The following is a 19,080-nucleotide window of genomic DNA, read 5'->3' on the forward strand; positions in this document are numbered from 1 at the left end:
AAATATAGAAAATATATTCTTCAAAATATCAACAAAATATAAAAGTGTTTGGATGTGCAAGTGACATCAGGATGTTACAGATATTAATGAATGAAGACGCTTAATTTTAATAATTTAAAATTAAGCGTCTAATTTCATTATTGTTTCTACATAGACTAGAACATACTCTACATAAGTACTTTATCTACTTACATAATACCTTTGCAATATAGATAATAATTATATTAATATTTTCCATTCATGGAAGAATCTGTGCAATACATGCAATAATGTCGTTTCTATAATTATTTTGGTTATTTTCTCATTTTCGTACATGGAGAGTGTGGAAAAGAGGTGAAGAAGCAAACAGGTTGGAATGGGTGGAGAAACACATGACAGCACATGTTAGATGTTTTGGAGATAAAACCAGAGAGGTGTTCAGAGGAGGGACAGTGAATATATAAAGGTAGAAGAGTTGAGATGTGAGGCAGGAGGTCTAGAGGAAGACCAAAGAGGAGGTTTATGGATGTAGAGAAAGTTAGCTGGTGTGAGAGAAAAAGATGCAGAAGGTATGGTTAGATGGAAGCAGAGGATTCGCTGAAGGGAAGAGCCCAAAGGAAAAGAAGATTTAGTAAATGTTTGCTCTGTCTTTGCTGCTGGAACGATGCAAATTTCACCACTGTGGGATTAACCCTCGTGTCGTCCTGCGGTTCAAAACTGGCCCGTTTTAAAGTTTTAAAGAAAATATCAGAAGTTTTACTCATATATGTGTAATCACTTTAGATATTTTTAGGAAGATTTTTATTCATTTTTTGAAAATATTTACAACTTGTGACCCCCAACTTTTAAACAATAGTGTACATATCCATATGCTTGGTCTATCGTTTCTGAGACCGTTTTTGTTATTCTGTCTTTATTTCTTGTCATTCTTGTGCTTCTTTCTGCTTCTTATCTGTAACCAGCTGCTGTAACGTGGGAATTTCCCCGGCGAGGGCTCAATAAAGTTTATCTTATCTTATCTTATATAAATAAAATTATTGCACGAGTCTGTGGCAGTGCAGGATTAGATTGTTGCAGTGGTGGAGGAGTTCTTTACAAACCGTTCCTTAGTCTTTGACTGATGTATTTTGGGGTGAGCAGTATAAACAAATGGTGAAAAAGGGTGAGTTCTGTCTTTAACAATCCTACAGACCTGTAGATGTCTTAAAGAGGGAGTCCAGTGATGTTTTGTGCTGCGTTAACCACCTTCACCCTCAACAGGTACCATAAAAAGACTCACTCAATCACTTTGTAGAGGTTGATCCTCCTGAATGTCCTGAAGAAATATAGTTTCTGTTTGACGTTTATCACCTGACCTGTTGAGTTCACAGCCAACTTAAGGTCATCGTTTGAGTGCTTTATATTTAAAATAATATTTAGTGGCAATTGCTATGTTCAAAACCACTAAACAGTTAAGAACTTTCTGCACATTCAGGTGATGCTTCCATTAATTATTCAGCTCTACAATGGATTTAAAGAATAGTGATTGTTTTAGCATAACTCCAACAAATTATATTCATAATTTAGTTGTCAGGTTATCAAGAATCTGAATCAGAAATTGCAGCACGTTGATCGAACTTTGACTGAAGCGTTTTTAATTCCAATTACATTTAATTTTTTTTGTCTAAACAGGACTATAATTCACACGTTTCCTTTATATTTACTGCACAAGTTTTATCATAGTTTAGAAAAAAACATACAAACACAGTTTATAATCCATTATTTTCCGACTTGTTCCCAGGATTTTAAAACTGGACTTCCTCTCCACCTCCTTCTGTCTTTTCCTGTTGCTGTCTGAAGCCAACGAGGAGCTCCTTTGTCTTTTTTAATGTCTAGTTTTGATATTTTCGTGATGTATTGTTACGATTTAAAACCACCGACAGGTCAAAGTGAATGAACCAGACTCTGGACTAGACGGAAGATGATCTAACCTGTTGATCTAACCTAGTAACCAAAGATTCCGTTTTGTGAAACTGTTATTCTGTTTGTGAAAATGCAAAATAAATAAATAGAATGGAGTTTTCATTGTCTTTTGTTGTATCTAGACCACATTAGACCAGGTCCAGATCAAAAGCCAGCCAGTTTAGGTGGGACAAATCTGGACTAGATCGTTGTACAAAGACTAAAGACTCTTCAAAAATATCATTTTTAATTTGGTAAACCATTATCTTCTGGGTTAAAATGAAAAACATGTAGATTTTAGTGTGCTATGCGAGCTTTGGTGGGTCAATATTGTCATACAAAGGTTAAAGACTCTTGAAAACATCACTTTTAATTTGTAAAATCGCTATTTTCTGTGTTAAAATGTTTAAAAATAGATACACTTTAGTGAGTTTCTTTGCCTCTGGACCACTTTAGACCAGAAGAATGTGTAATTTAGCTCAGAATTTATTAACAATCACAGTTAAACTGCTTACAAATGACGATAAATTACCTAAAACAGTCTAAGGACACTTGGAAATGTAGATTATATTTAAAATAATAGTTAGCAGTAATTATTATATTTTAAACCACAAAACAGTTTATAAGTTTTAAAGCTGGTTTCTGAACTTCTCTGAACTTTCATAAACTTCGCTTCATGAGAAGAACCTGAAAACAAAAGACAACATTAATTTATTTACAAATTTTCTGCAGATTTTTCATTAAATATCTAAATATTCTCTTGCAAACTTTACATATTTGACATCACGAGGAAACAGGAGGCCAAAATATTCCCTAAAAGGAGAATATAACACATGAAGAGTTCATCTATAAATGCAGACGGAGACGTTGCCATGTGTGGTTTTATCAATAAAACTGGAAGAATTAAAGCTTCTTTTGTTTGCTGGATTCTAGCTCTGTTAGATGTGGGTCCAGACTGAAATAAAAACAGATTTCCACACATCTAAAACCTGACAACTGTGCCTCTAGATACAAGATTCCTGTTAGCATTCTAAACATATCTTTGTAGCAGTATTTATAGACTGTGTTGCTGCGTTCATGTCATCTCCTTCAGACTGTAATTAAATGTATAGCTTGGAGGAAACTGGTCCCGTCAGCTTTCAAACATTATCTCAGTTTCAGAGAATCAGGAATTAGGAGGATCAGGAACGACAGCTCTGACGGCACTTCAGAGGGAAAAGAATCACTGATGTCAACAAACCTTCAGCAACGAGGCTTCAAAGCTGAAACTGCTGATAGATGTAAATAAAAGCTCCGTATTTACACTAATCTCATTTATTCAGCGAATTTAAATTAATTTAAAGGAAAGTAAAACTAAACACCAACCAGTAAAGTGACAGTTTACATCTGTCTTCTCTGCTGTTCCTGAGTTTTGCTACTGATTAACAGCCAGAAAAGTGTTTTTGCAGAAGTGAAGGAGGCCACCAAGACACCCATGATTCCTTTGAAGGAGTTACAAGCTGCTATTGACCACCATGCTTAACTTCATGATGCTGCCACCACCATGCTTCACATAATAATGCTGCCACCACCATGCTTCATATCATGATGCTGCCACCACCATGCTTCACATAATAATGCTGCCACCACCATGCTTCATATCATGATGCTGCCACCACCATGTTTAACTTCATGATGATGCCACCACTGTGCTTCACAGTGGGGATGGTGTGTTTGTGTTGATGTGAACCAAACATAGTCTCTAGTCTGATGGTCAAAAAGCTCCATTCTGGTCTCCTCAGACCAAAGAACCTTCTTCAGTTTTCTTCAGTCTCCATGTCTTCTGCTGAACTCTAGTCCAGATTTAATGTGAACTTTTTCCAACAGAATCTTTCTCTTTGTCTCCATAAAGCTTTGACTGGTGAAGAACAGACAACAGTTGTTGTATGAACAGTCTCTAACATCTCAGATGCTGAAGCTTGGAACTCCTTCAGAGGGAATCATAGGTGTCTTGGTGGCCTCCCTCTCTAGTCTCTTTCTTCAGCACTAAGAGACTGTATTTTACATATTCTAGGTAAAAATATCACATATACATTGGCTGCCACAGAAGAAAAGAATTAGTAAAATATGAGTTGTGTATCTGTAAATCATAAATCTTTTTTCTGTCCTGCACAAGGAAAACGATCAGAAATATTTATAACCGTTTAGCAGTAAAATGACCGTATTTAAAGCGCCGGCTTCTGGGCCATGTTTAGTTTCACTCTGACCACACCCAGCAGCACTGATAGGTGTGTTCAGGTGGAGCAGAAGTGTTGCTTTGTTGCAGCTTAAACACACCCAGCAGTAATGTCAGGGTATATAATAACACACCCTGAAAGCAACAAGTTAAACACACTGGAGGTCGGGGGAAACTCTAAGCCTTCATTTGCATGTCAAAATGCAGCTTAAAGCTTTAAAAATCTCACACAGGTGTCTCATCTCAGAATGAAATTGTAAAATTCTAATTTAAATCATGTGCAACAAATACAGACCTGCTGTTTGCTGAAAAAACAAACTCTCCTGACGTTGTTTTTACAGCAATCACAGATGTCGTTCAGGCTGATCAGCACCAACTTCTATTCCTCCTGCAGGTTCAAACCCTAAAGAAACAGAAACTTGGGCTCATTTCTGTGGTAAAAATTACACAAATACTAAACATTATTTTATAAACACAATGATAAGATTTACTGGATACAATTTGAATGTGATTATCATGTTTTTTAATCTGATCAGAGATTTTCCTGTGAGAAAAGACAAAAACACAGAACTGAGTAACCAATAAAACATCAATTATCAAAAAATGGTGGCAGCATCATGATGTGAAGCATGGTGGTGGCAGCATCATGATGTGAAGCACGGTGGTGGCAGCATCATGATGTGAAGCATGGTGGTGGCAGCATCATGATGTGAAGCACGGTGGTGGCAGCATCATGATGTGAAGCATGGTGGTGGTAGCATCATGATGTGAAGCACGGTGGTGGCATCATCATGATGTGAAGCATGGTGGTGGCAACATCATGATGTGAAGCATGGTGGTGGCAGCATCATGATGTGAAGCATGGTGGTGGCAGCATCATGATGTGAAGCACGGTGGTGGCAGCATCATGATGTGAAGCACGGTGGTGGCAGTATCATGATGTGAAGCACGGTGGTGGCAGCATCATGATGTGAAACACGGTGGTGGCAGCATCATGATGTGAAGCATGGTGGTGGCAGCATCATGATGTGAAGCACGGTGGTGGCAGCATCATGATGTGAAGCATGGTGGTGGCAGCATCATGATGTGAAGCATGGAGGTGGCAGCATCATGATGTGAAGCACGGTGGTGGCAGCATCATGATGTGAAGCACGGTGGTGGCAGCATCATGATGTGAAGCATGGAGGTGGCAGCATCATGATGTGAAGCATGGAGGTGGCAGCATCATGATGTGAAGCATGGAGGTGGCAGCATCATGACGTGAAGCATGGTGGTGGCTAAATTTTCACCTTTTATTTTATTTTTTAATATATATTCTTGAAAAATGCAGTACAGTTTACTTTAACCTACAATCTGACTGGTATAAATGAAGTTCCTTGCCAGTGTTCTGATGTTTTGGTACGTCTAAAATCCTGAAGATAATCAGTAATGAAATAAACCAGAATAATAATGAAGACATGAATTATGACAACAATCTAAATAATATCATAATCATTAATCTAATTAAGAATTAAAGAAATATTTATAAAGAGACATCCCGCTGATTTGAAGCTTGTTATAGTATATAGTAGTAGTAGTATCTATAGTATGTAGTAGTAGTATATATAGTATATAGTAGTAGTATATATGGTGTTATATAACCTTTGTGACGAACCTGTTGAACGTTATCAGACCAACCTTTGCAGTCATTAGTGAAGTTGTGCAGCAGAGTCATAAAATGCAGATAATCGGTTTGTAATTGCCAGCAGGTCAAAACGAAAACGTCCAGGATGCAGATCAGCTGATATCTGGAGGGAAAAGAAAGAAAAATGTCGTGTCAAGTGTGAAGGAGAAGAAAAACTGAAAAGCTGGATTAGTTTAAAATGCAGAGGTCAAGTTAAAACTGAGTTTAAAATATGTACGTCTGCAGAAACTTCCACTGATGGAGGAGACAAGAGGAGCTCAACTTCCTGGAAAAACAAATATTTCAAGAATTTGTGTTTATGGTCATTGTTAGAAACAAACTAGTACTTAAAGCGTTCAGAGAATTTTCTTGAAACGTGTCTGGAGGTGATTTTTAACCTCAGCCTGATGATAGTTAGCATTTTGGCTAATGCTGTCACTTTCACTGAACATCTTTGGTCATTTATAGTAATAATAACAAAAATAACTTTATTTAAATATTAAAAACAAGGGTTTACTAAGTGCTTCAGCAGACAAAACAAAATCAGGAGACCCTGAAGGCAGCAACTACGACTCCTCTGACGGTTTAACAAGATATTCACCTGCGTTTCACATCATGATGCTGCCACCACTGTGCTTCACACTTTATGCTGCCACCACCATGCTTACCTTCATGATGCTGCCACCACCGTGCTTCACATCATGATGCTGCCACCACCATGCTTCATATCATGATGCTGCCACCACCATGCTTCACACTTTATGCTGCCACCACCATGCTTACCTTCATGATGCTGCCACCACCATGCTTCACATCATGATGCTGCCACCACCGTGCTTCACACTTTATGCTGCCACCACCATGCTTACCTTCATGATGCTGCCACCACCATGCTTCACATCATGATGCTGCCACCACCGTGCTTCACATCATGATGCTGCCACCACCGTGCTTCACATCATGATGCTGCCACCACCATGCTTCATATCATGATGCTGCCACCACTGTGCTTCACACTTTATGCTGCCACCACCATGCTTACCTTCATGATGCTGCCACCACCATGCTTCACATCATGATGCTGCCACCACCGTGCTTCACATCATGATGCTGCCACCACCATGCTTCACATCATGATGCTGCCACCACCGTGCTTCACATCATGATGCTGCCACCACCATGCTTCACATCATGATGCTGCCACCACCATGCTTCACATCATGATGCTGCCACCACCATGCTTCACATCATGATGCTGCCACCACCATGCTTTACGTCATGATGTTGCCACCACCATGCTTCACATCATGATGCTGCCACCACCATGCTTCACATCATGATGCTGCCACCACCATGCTTGACAAGAACAACAGGAAGACAGTTGGAATTAAAAATAAAGCTAAAGCAAAAAGGCAAAAGACAGACAAATACAAAATCACAGTATAAATAAATGCAAAGTCAGAAAAGCAATGAAAGCTTTAATAAGAAATCAAAAATCCCTACATCGCATCAAAGCAAGTCTACAAAAATGGGTTTTAAGAAGAGATTTAGTAGAATATGTAAACATAACTACTTCATTTTCCTCCAAAAAGATCATTTTAACTTGGTTAAAGGGGAGCAGCCATCCTTGAACTCCACTTATCAGGTATTTATAATGCCGTATTCAGATCCTCCTACAGGAAGTTTTACCACAAATAACACATTGACGCGTGTGAATATTGGTTTGTTTCGCAAAATCTAAAAGAAATTCAGCTTTAATTTTTATTTTTTTAAATGTATTTATGATCTATGGCATTATAACTTTGGTATACTGCACAGAAGGCATTTTTGAGTTCGTTCTCCTTCTAGTCATGTTGGTTCTGTTTCCGTAGAGGTGTTTAAGAAGAGATACTGCACTGAAAAATGAGCCCACAGTGAATGAAAACGTGGCAGCAAAAGCAGCAAAAAACGTTTTAGAAGTTTGAAATAAATGTTTGTCCTCTGAGATTTTCTTTTTTTACATTTTAATAATTGCCTTAATTATAAAAGTCGTGACGTCATTATTGGAGTCATGACCGCAGGTGTTTTTTTTTTTTTTTTTTTTTTTTTTTTTCTGCGTTACTTTTTCAGGGGTCGTCCTGCGGAAGGTAAACAAATGGACACGGCGGCGGTTTGCGGTAAAAACATGAGAAATGCGACCGAGCGGCGCCGAGTGAAGCGATTAAAATGCCCGGACAGAAGAGGAGATACAACGTACGCTTCCCTCCGGTGAGTTAAAAACGCCGCTGTGGTTAAATAAAGACGTTTAAAAAGCGCGATAAAATAAAGAGCTAATTAGCTTGTAGCATGAAGGAGCTGCTGCTGCCTTCAGGGAGCGTCGGAAATGTCAGAGGTCAACGAGTTTATGGACTGTCTGCAGGATTTAAGCAGTAATCTAAATACTGCTGTATTTGTAATACTTTTGCATGTCTATACTGTTCATCTTATGTGTATTGATAATTTAGAATATTAGTTATTTAAGTGCATCGGGCTAAATATTAAAGTTAAACTGTAAAAAATGAAAGATTTACCACCCAGTTAGAACAAAAAATGTGGGAAAAGAAGTCATATTGCAATTATTTTGTGCAGATATTGCAATATAAATCATGATATTTATAATAATGGTGATGTGAGAGTGTTATTTATGGTTCTGTAGCACTACAATGCTTCATTTATGTTTACATATTCTGACATACTTTGCATGTTTTTTAAACACTGCACCTCCCAAATTTAGATTTTTACACTTGTCTATGCAGCAGTTTTGATAATATTTTAATTATTTGTTCAGCTGGTTTTGTGTTTCATCATTAAAAGTGATAAAATATCTGTTGTCATGCTATTTAAATCACAATAAATCAAAATATCTGCATATTCCCAGTAATTATTTTGCCCTAAAATGGATTACCGAATGGATTTAAAGAACAGTGATTGTTTTAGCATCACTTAAACATGTTATATTTATAATTTAATTGTTGATTTATCAATAATCTGAATCAGAAATTGCAGCATTTTTAATTCTAATTACATTTTAGCTATGTACCTCAGATTTTTACATCTATAAATGTCAGCACGGGACAATAATCTACACGTTTGCTCTATCAAAGATTTAAAGAAAAAAAAAACAAAAACATAAGGACACAGTTTATATTCCAATTTTTTCCAGATTTGTTTTTGAAATTTCTTTTAATAATGCAAGTTTTGTGCTCCATCCTATATCTGCTTCGTACATCTGATTTTTTATGCATTTATTTGTTTCTTTTAACAATAAAAATAAGAAATTTTTAGAAAAATTCAACTGGTAAAGCTGTCCTGGTTTTTATTTTTCATTCTATTTTTTTAAATAAACACCTGTACAGTCAGATTCAACATATCTGTTATAAATTATCCTTCTAAAAAAAATCTGCCATAAAAACACCTAATTTCAACATTAATGCACATAATTTCATAACTTCACTTGGTTTTTTGAAGTTTTGAAGTTTAATTTCTGTGTAAAGTTGTAAAATGTTCTTTTTTTTCCCTCAGAGGCGCATCAAGAAGATCATGCAGAAGGACACGGAGGTCGGTAGGATCGCGATGGCTGTTCCTGTGATCATCTGTATCCTTTAAATCACATTTATCTCACATTAACAGTCACTTTTCAAGACGGTAAAGTGAATATTTTGGGGATTTACGACTGTTTGAAGACGTCGCTGTTGGTTCTGAACAACAGAAATCTGCTTTTTTCACACTTTTTAAAGCTGCAACGATGAATCAGTTAAATAAATTAAATAAAATACTGTGATATTTTATGTGGGAAAAAAGTCCAAATCCTCTTCAGTTTATGTGACGATTTTTAATAAAGGGGGTAAAATATGTGTTAAATTCATTGCCAACTATTAGAAAACTGATTAATTAGAGTCATTATTTAAGAAAAAAGTCTGATTTCATCTTCTTTCCTCCTCTACAACAGCAAACTGAATATTTTCATGTTGTGGATGAAACAAGACATTGTTCACCTTTTTCTGACATTTCTAGACTAAAAAATGAATCAATTAATTCATAAAAATAATTAAAAGTTGCTTTGACAGTGAAATCAATCATTAATTGTAGTTTTAAGCTCTTTACTGTTGAGTTCTTGTTGGTTTAATCTATTTTTCTGCCATCGTTTAAATGTCCTGAGTTGCAAAAAAACACACTAGTAATAATTAATTCAGTATAACTCACCAAAATGCCTCTTTCAAGGTGATTCAGTCTGTTTTCTGCTCTAATTAGGGAGAAGCACGGTGGTGGCAGCATCATCATATGAAGCATGGTGGTGGCAGCATCATGAAATACTATGAAATAAAAGACAGATTATAGCGTTATTATTTATTTAAACAATGTAAATGTGTGTCATGTCAGATCAGACGTGTAAAGATGAGTCAGATTAATCATTTTTCAATGAGTCAATTAGCTTTTTGGTCGGTAAAATGTCAGTAAATGCTGAAAAATGTCTACAAAATCAAGAAAAACCACCCAAATATATTCATTTTACCATCACAGAGGAGGAAAGAAACCAGAAAAATTCACATTTACCCAACTGGAATCAGAGACTTTAGACTTTTTATCCTTTTAGAATGACTAAAATGGGTGAATTTAAAGTAGAGTTTCCTGTAAAAGTGCTGTTAAATCCTGAACCTGGCGCTCAGCTCGAGCCTTGGAGATGTTCCTGAAGTCTCTGCTGACTAAAACCTGCCTGATCACTCAGTCCAAGCTGAGCGCCGTCATCTCCATAGCTCACATGTGAGTTCTGTTCATCCTCATTAATACAGTAAATAATAACCAGCCGTGATGCGTTCACTGACCACATGCTGCAAACTAACTGTATTCACTGTAAACTACTGACTTAGTGTTGATTGCAAAGGAGGTTCTCATGTACAAGGAATTTAATATAGTTCATTTACAGGAAAAACACTGACAGGTAGAGATGCTTTAAAGAAAGATGAAAAGATTTAAAAAGGAAACATGAGTTAGAAGGCGACTAAACAGCAAAAGAAGGGAATTTAAGTGATGAAAAAGTGATAAAATATTATTTACAAAGTGCAATAAGGTAAAAATGTGTAAGTTAGTCGTCTCAGAATGTGCAGATTTACATAAAATATGATGTAAACAAGTTGAAATGTGCGAAATAAGTTCGTAGCAAATGTTCCAACAAATCAATGCATGCACTTAGTTTTAACTTTATTACATGTTAAACTGAGGCTCACAACCAAAAATGAATCCAATTAAATCCACATACTGGCTGATTTTTGCTTTTATTTGTATTTTTGGTTGGTTTTCAGTGATGTTTTTTGAATAATTTGTACTTTTTGGGGGTAAATACAGGTTTTAAACATTCATATCTACGGATTTTAACCAGTCAAATGCAAATATTTCTTCAGGATGAGTTTATAATTCTTATTTCTGTGTGTTATTGATGATTGAGTTTTGGATTGTTTTTGATTCTCTGAGCAACGTTTAGTCTCGATTTAAGCTTTTCTTGGTACCAAACCATTTTCCTGATGAAGTTCTGGCACCAAAACATGAATAATGAATATATTTTTGCTAATTAGACGCTCTGCAGGAGTCTGTTCGTCCTTCTCCTGCATCATGTTTCGTAGTTTTCTACCCCCAATACATCAGTATATCAAGTAAAATCAGCACCGATTTCTGTAAAACTTGAGTCACATTTATAGATATTTGTCCATTTTATACATGTACATTTAAAGTTAATAATAATGTCGTGTTTGTCGTGCAGGAAGCAGTGCATCGAGTCAGAGAAGCTCTTCCACTTCCTCAAAGATCTGGCAGAAAGAACTTCGACTACGGCGGCCCAGAAGGACAACAGAGGGATGAACGTTTGGCCGTTATACAGGTACAGAAGGTTTAGAAGGTGAAGAGATTACAAGATTACTTTTCCTTTATTCTGAGTAAAAAGTATTTACTTTGCGTAAAGCTCCAGTTCCACAGAGCGTGATACTGCCATCACCATGCTTGGTGGTAGATTTGGTGTTCTTGGGGTTAAAAAAAAGTCCAAGACATGACTAAGAAGGTCTGGAACCAGTCCTCACAAAGTCTAAAACCAGGACCAGAATCAAACCTAAACTACCCCTAAAAAAGTCCAAGACGTTGTAAAACCAGTCCTAAAAAGGTCTAAAACCATGACCAGAATCAAACCTAAACCAGTCCAAAAAATGTTCAGAACCAATCAGAATACAGTCAGAAACCAGCACAAAGTCTGGACCAAAACCAAACCTAAACGACTGCCCCCATCACTCTGGAACAGGGTAAATCTGGACTCACCAGACCACATGACCTTCTTCCATTGATCCAGAGTCCAATCTTTATGCTCCGTAGCAAACTGAAGTCTTTTTTTCTAATTATCCTCAATGATCAGTGGTTTTGTTAGAGCTATACAGCTGTTTAGTCCCAATCCTTTGAGTTTCCTTTGCATTCTGTGTGGAAATGTTCTTACTTTCACTATTAATCATAGCCATGAGTTCTACTGTTGGTTTCCTACGATCATCATCTGGAGTTTGTTCCTCTAAGATGATGGTTCTCCACTATCCTTCAGGTTTTGATAATGATGGTTCTAAACATGATTTTAATAGTTTCATCTCCTTAGTTGTTCTTGTTTGATGCAGACCAATAATTTGACTCTTCTGAGACAGATTGACATCCTTTCCATGACCACAGGATATGTCTTCCAACATGGTTGTTTCAGAACTGAGAAGCTCCTCACTGCATCAGCTAGAGTTAAATAAGTTGCTGCAGCTGAAACAGATTCATCTCTGCAGTAATTATCCAATGGAAGGCTCCTACCTGTTTAGTTAAATCAAAGTGGTGACTGTTTTTTTGGCCAGGCGGTGTATGTTCACCTTTTTACTTGAGCAAAAGCAGCTAAAGCTGTCAGGTAAAATATAGCGGAGTAAAAAGTAGAGTATTTTCTGGTGAAATACAGTAAAATGGAAGTAGAACGCAGCATAAAATGTGCCTCAAACTACAAAACTGAAGCAAACAGACTGAAATTTAGTTCAGAACTGCTTTTTTGCTTTCAATTCTGCATGATAAATGCTTTATTTTGCATATTTTAAAGCAAAAAACTCAAAAACTTAAAGCATTTATAGTCAGATTTTTAAATTGAACTCCATTTATCAACAAAAACAGCTGATCTTTGACTCTTCTACTTCACTTATATTTATGTTTTTATCTCTTTTAAAGGAACAAACGACACGAAATTTGTGCCAAAAAACCTCCCGAAGCTGCAGAAACGTCTCTGGACAACGACAGCAGCTCCAGTGTGAGTATCCTGGAGGTAAAACTCTAAGAAACTGAAATAAACGAGCTGCAGCAGCGCCCCCATGAGGCCGCAATGACAACTACACCCTGGAAATAAACACTTCATGGTTGAATTTACACCTAAAATATTCTAAAGTTTGTCCTGAGAGGAAAGAAAAGTGGTGGAGTTTCATGTTTTATATCTGAAGACAGGAAATAAATGATATTTATTCTTTTCTAACTTTAATTTTTAGCACTTCTTTCACTTTCTCTTCAGGAATCGGAGCTTTACATCTGTTTATAACCAGCGGAAATGGCATCGATTCGTTTATTTTCTGTTTGACAGGGAAAAAAAGTGACATTTATGACTAAAATGTTCATATTTAAAGTGTTTAGAGGGAAAAAAAATTTAAGTTTTGTGCTTTGTTGTAAAGAAATAGTTAATTTTGAGGCTAAATTCGTTTTTTTGTTGTTAGTTTTCAGCACAGAAATCTAAATAAATCTTGAATTTTTAGTTGATAAAAGTTTGTTTGGATGTAAAATTATAGTTTTTTCTTGTTGTATTTTTAAACCTGTGCATCTTTTCTTTTGTTCTTTTTTTTACTGTAGTTCGATGTTTTTTTTTTTTTTTGGTTGTTTTCCAGTAAGATAAAAGGATCTTTAAAACTTTCACTTGTAAATTAATGTTTTAAAGACAGAAAACACTGAAATGAAAATAAATAACGTGTGAATAAATAATTTCACTCAGATGAAGAATAAAAAGCAGCACAAGAGAAACAAACAGATGTGTTTTCAAATATGTTGCCGTTTGAATGAGGATATTCCAGTTTTTGCTGCATTTTTCTTTATTTGTTGAAACTTTTCTATATTTTTGTTGTTTTCCAGGAAGAAAAGATTAAAAAACTAATAGTGCCCTGCACTGATCTTTAAAAACAAACTTGTTATTTAAAGACAGAACATTTGCTGTCAGATAAATGCAGTAAAAACTGGAAAATTTTGCTCTGAAATGTCATGAAAGTGTAAATTAACAACATAGAAATCCTAAGGGGGAGGAACAAGTACGTCAAAATGGTACTAAAGTATAGTACTTGAGTAAATGTACTTAGTTACTTTCAACCACTGAGTAAAATCTTCATATTTAAGTAGCAGTACAACAGAAAAAGTACAAATATTCCCTCTGAAATACGAAGCATAAAGTAACAAAAATTGCAAATATTTGAGTAGAAGTACCTCAAAACTGTACTTAAGCTTAGTTTACTTATTACACTTTTACTTGAGTAAAAGTAACTAACGCTGTCAGATCAAATGTAATGCAGTAAAAAGTAGAATATTTTTGCTCTGAAATGTAGCAGAGTTAAGGTAAAAAGTAGAATAAAATGGAAATACTCTAATTAAGTACGTCAAAATTGTACTTAAGTATAGTACTTGGATAAATTCAGTTACTTCCAATAAGTGAGTAAAAGGATGGTCTGTGTTCACGTTTTTACTCGAGTAAAAGTAACTAAAGCTGTCAGATAAAATATAGTGGAGTAAAAAGTAGAATAAAATGGAAACACTCAGGTAAAGTATGTCAAAATTGTACTTAAGTATAGTACTTGGGGAAAATTACTTGGTTACTTTCAACAAGTGAGTAAAATGACAGTCTGTGTTCACATTTTTACTCAAGTAAAAGTAACAAGCTGTCAGATCAAATGTAATGGAGTATAAAGAAGAATACTTTGCTCTGAAATGTAGCAGAGTTAAGGTAGAAAGTGGAATAAAGTGGAAATACTCGAGTAAAGTATGTCAAAATTGTACTTAAGTATAGTATTTGAGTAAATTTACTTAGTTCCTTTCAACCACTGGGTAAAATCTTCATATTAACATGACAGTACAACAGAAAAAGTACAAATATTTCCTCTCAAATGTGAAGTATAAAGTAGCAAAAACTGCAAATACTCGAGTACAAGTACCTAAAAGTATGCTTTAGGCAAGTACTTGAAGATGTGTTTAAAAGACCAAAAAAAACTCTTAAAACTGCTTTTTTTTGCTTTAAATGCGGCAAATTAAAGCATTTCTTGCACCCTAATGTGAATTTAAACACAATCTTGGTGTTTAAAACTAAAATATAAAAGCTGACGTCAATATTTAAGGTGTTTTGGGATAAAAATACTTAAATTTTGTGCAACACTGGATATTTGCTTATTAAATCGCTTATTTTTGTGGATAAATTAGCTGTTTTTGTTTGTGTTTTGTAATTGAACTATGTTCCTGTTTAAATAATTTTGCTTTATGAAATGTGTTTTGTGAGAATTTGTAATACTTTTTTTCTGAACTTTGATCACATTTGATGAAACTTTTCTCTATTTTTGTTGTTTTCCAGTAAGAAAACACTAAAATAAAATGTGAGCTGCATCGATTTTTCAAACCAAACCTGTAAATTAACGTTTCAAAGACAGAAAAACACAAATGAAATGAAAATAAATAACGTGACGGCAGCTCAGAAAATAATGAATTTTCAGTTTTTGTTTGTTTCATAGCTGAATTATGTTGCTGTTTAAATGACAATTTTCCTTTTTGAAATTTTTTGAGCATTTTTAATACTTTTCTGAAATGTGATCACATTTGATGAAACATTTGTTCATTTTTAGAAAGAAAAGACTAAAATGAAATGTGACCTGTATCGATTTCCCAAACCAAACTTGTAAATTAATGCTTCAGTTGAATTTGAAAGGCTTTTTTCTGCTTTAAATTCTGTAAATCGAAGCATTTTTTTGCATCCTAATGTGAATTTAAATACAATCTTGGAGTTTAATACTAAAATCTAAATTCTGACGTCAATATTTCAGGTGTTTTGGGATTGAAAAAAAAATGTTTAAATTATGTGCAATGCTGGAAATTTACCAATTAAAACACTTAATTTTGTGGATAAATAAGGTTTTTTGTTGTTCGAACCATTAGTTTGCAGCTCAGAAAATGATTTATTTAGTTTAAGCACATCTAACAGCAGCTGTGTGTAACTGAATTATTTTGCCGTTTAAATGATTATTTCCCATTCTGAAATAATATTTTGAAGCATCTTTAACACTGTGCATATTTGTTTTGCCTTTTTTTAATGTAGTTTGACCACATTTGATGAAACTTTTTTCTATTTTTTGTTGTTTAAAATGTGACCTGCATCGATTTTTCAAACCAAACTTGTAAATTAACGTTTCAAAGACAGAAAAACACTGAAATAAAGTGAAAATAAATAACGTGGCGGAGAATAAAAACAGTAGAGGAGCGTACAGGGATCGATTTATTCCAAGAAACTAATCTCTTTACACGGCGGTGGGATGAAATGAGGAATAAATAGATGCTTTTTTTTCTGTTCTGAGAGTTTTTTTCGCTTTTTTCTTTTACTGGAAATGTACAGTTTGAAGCCAAATGAAGCAAAACGTCTGTAGTTGCTACGCTGCGACCTGCGAGAGGAAACACTTCCGCTGGAGGTCTGAGAAAAGACGCCGCCGGCTTCGTGATGCGGATGGAAATCAAGTGTGAATGGATAAAAATGCTGAAAGTTACAGTACTGCTGAGGATCCTCCGAAATGAAACATGCATCTGGGCTGAAAGCGTCGTCACCACGGAAACACTCGAGTAAAATGAGTACAAAATAAACATTCATCTTCAAAACAACACGTTTCTTTTTCTCTTCGAGTAAAAGGAAAAAAAAAGACATTAATTCTTTCATCTCTTGCAATAATTACATATTTATAGAAGCCGATTCTGCGTTTAGTGGTTCACTAGATTCTTCTTACTCGATCCGTTTTGTTCCAAAGGCACAGTCCACGAGCTCCTTTGAACAACAAATACTGGGGAGAGACACAGGGGGAAATCTAGATTTAAATATGCTCACAAATTAAAACATTTACACAGAACAGGAGATGCTGGAGGCCTCACCGGTTCTCCTCTTTCGTGAGTTTAACAACATTTTTTGTGCCAGAAAAGCAAAACAAAACAAAATAAAGAAAGAAAGATGGAAGGAGGAAAGGTTTAAAAATCCAGGAAACCGTCTTCAGAAGAGTCGCGCTCCGAAGCCAAAAGTCTGTTTGATGGCGCCGAAGTAGTATCTCTTCCAGCCCTCCCTGGTCTGCTCCTCCTCGCTGTCCGGGACGCCTCGACACTCCACCTTCAGCTCCGTCTCGCTGCTCCGGTCCAAGAACGACAGCGTGATCGTCGCGTAATGCTCTGAGATTTAAGAAAAACAACCAGAATTTACCCTCAGGCGTGAAATTATGCTGAAAATTACACCAAAAACTTCAGTAGTGAGTAAATAAAGAGAAGCAAATATGGAATTAATCCTAACAGGCGATTTATGAGCCAAACTAACGTAGAAAATGTATTTAATTTAGTTTAACCCTCGTGTCGTCCTGCGAGTCAAAATTGACCTGGTTTAAAAGTTTGAAAATGTGGAAATAAAAAATATATTTTCACAGTGAAACTTCTGGTGTCCACATTTTCAACATTTTTGGGAAATCTGAACACTTTTTGGTGGACAAAGAGAAATGTTAAAAATATTTCTTAAGAACATTCACACACAAAAAAAAAAAAAATCAACCAAAATCCAACAAATTTCGCTGGATTTTGGTTGATTTTTTTTATGTGAATGTTCTTAAAGAAAATGTTAGAAGTTTCACTGATATATATGTACATCTATGTTTAGATGTTTTTAGGATTTTTTTGGAAGAGTTTTACAGATTTTTTGAAAATATTTACAAGAATTTTCTTGCAAAATTTGGGGGATTAAACAAAAAAACTAACTTTTAAGGGAAACTTTTAAGTAATTATTGAAATTTTCTTCCTGAAGGTTTTGCAAATTTTTAGAAATTTGGGGGATTTTTTTTGCTGTATTTTTGGATTTTTTTCAGACAAGGAAACAATATTTTTTGGTGCCCATAAATGAGGACAACAGGAGGGTTAATTTAAGACTAACAGACCACTGATTTACACTATTTACTAAATAATTGTCAATAACTTTGAGCCAGTTTATCTAATTTGCATCTGAAATTACCAGAATACAACAAATACTAACAGGAGATTTATGAGGCCAAAATAAAGTAGAAAATATATTTAATTTAGTTTTATTGAAGACTATTAGACCAGTAATTAAGAACATTTTGTAAATTAATCTCATTTATTGTAATAATCTGCAGAGCATCAATGAGTTGTAGAAATGACAAAGAACTAAGACGTGTTGATTAATTTATATTCATTATTTGTTAATAATTCACACTAAAAAAGTTTCTGAAAATTAGAAAATAAATCATAACAGGTGATTTCTGACCCTGAACTGAGGTAGAAAATATATTTAATTCAGTTTTATGTCAGACTAACAGACCATTAATATACACTGCAACATAAGTGTTTCTGATTTTGATGAATTTAAGTCAACAGTCAAGAACTTTGAGCCAATTTATCTATTTTATTCTAATATTAATCTGCAGACTATCAGTATGTTGTATTCTTAATCAACTATTAAAAATAATCATTAGTTGCAGCCTCACTTGCCAGTATTTGGCACATTAATTAAATATAATGTGTGAAGTTTATATAGAAAAACTAAATTATTTCAATCATAAATTGCATACATGTTGGTGTTAAATATTAAATAAACATAAATCAACGTACCACAGGGCCAGGTGTTATACCTCCACTTCATGACTATTTTCTCATCGGGGATCTGGTGGAAACAGGATTCATTCTTTATTATTTCTTTCTTCTGAAGCTAATAAATGTTCTTTAACATGCAGCTACAACACAAAACTGTGAACACACATGAACATATTCCAGATTATTTCACAGTTTAAAGGTTAAACGTGGGACTCACCAGCTCTGTGAATTCACCAAAAACGTTTCCTTCTAGCAGACGGAACTTTCCTCCTCGTTCTCCGTCCACTGTGGCCGGACCGTGTGTGAACGCCTGAACCATCTGCACAGCAACCAGACGAAAACTTAATAAATAAACACTATT

At 35.2% G+C, this 19,080-nt stretch overlaps 2 protein-coding genes across 2 annotated transcripts; one reads left to right on the forward strand and one right to left on the reverse strand.

The window, feature by feature from the left end:
- The first annotated feature begins 7,116 nt into the window (after window positions 1–7,116).
- On the forward strand, window positions 7,117–16,699 carry LOC111569331 (dr1-associated corepressor). The gene is made up of 6 exons (XM_023271376.3): window positions 7,117–8,045; window positions 9,339–9,411; window positions 10,484–10,577; window positions 11,572–11,688; window positions 13,035–13,113; window positions 13,369–16,699. The coding sequence occupies exons 1-6, from the start codon at window positions 8,004–8,006 to the stop codon at window positions 13,393–13,395; spliced, it is 432 nt and encodes a 143-aa protein (XP_023127144.1). The 5' UTR covers window positions 7,117–8,003; the 3' UTR covers window positions 13,396–16,699.
- Window positions 16,356–19,076, reverse strand: LOC129347737 (activator of 90 kDa heat shock protein ATPase homolog 1-like). Its single transcript, XM_055005722.1, has 3 exons — window positions 18,937–19,076; window positions 18,738–18,789; window positions 16,356–17,297 (listed from the first exon to the last, which is right to left on the reverse strand). Exons 1-3 carry the CDS (start codon window positions 19,036–19,038, stop codon window positions 17,125–17,127), a joined length of 327 nt encoding a protein of 108 aa, XP_054861697.1. The 5' UTR covers window positions 19,039–19,076; the 3' UTR covers window positions 16,356–17,124.
- Window positions 19,077–19,080: the final 4 nt, after the last annotated feature.

This window comes from Amphiprion ocellaris, chromosome 20 (genome assembly GCF_022539595.1).
Source record: "Amphiprion ocellaris isolate individual 3 ecotype Okinawa chromosome 20, ASM2253959v1, whole genome shotgun sequence".
Classification (NCBI taxonomy): domain Eukaryota; kingdom Metazoa; phylum Chordata; class Actinopteri; family Pomacentridae; genus Amphiprion; species Amphiprion ocellaris.

Bases quoted from the DNA above. Each gene is read 5' to 3' on its own strand.
- LOC111569331 (XM_023271376.3), top strand. From the start codon at position 8,004: ATGCCCGGACAGAAGAGGAGATACAACGTACGCTTCCCTCCG. The intron at 9,412-10,483 runs GTATCCTTTAAA...CCTGGCGCTCAG, and splicing joins GGCTGTTCCTGTGATCATCT to CTCGAGCCTTGGAGATGTTC. The intron at 13,114-13,368 runs GTGAGTATCCTG...CTTTCTCTTCAG, and splicing joins ACAACGACAGCAGCTCCAGT to GAATCGGAGCTTTACATCTG.
- LOC129347737 (XM_055005722.1), bottom strand. From the start codon at position 19,038: ATGGTTCAGGCGTTCACACACGGTCCGGCCACAGTGGACGGAGAACGA. The intron at 18,790-18,936 runs GTGAGTCCCACG...TGTTTCCACCAG, and splicing joins TTGGTGAATTCACAGAGCTG to ATCCCCGATGAGAAAATAGT. The intron at 17,298-18,737 runs GTACGTTGATTT...CTTAAATCTCAG, and splicing joins GTATAACACCTGGCCCTGTG to AGCATTACGCGACGATCACG.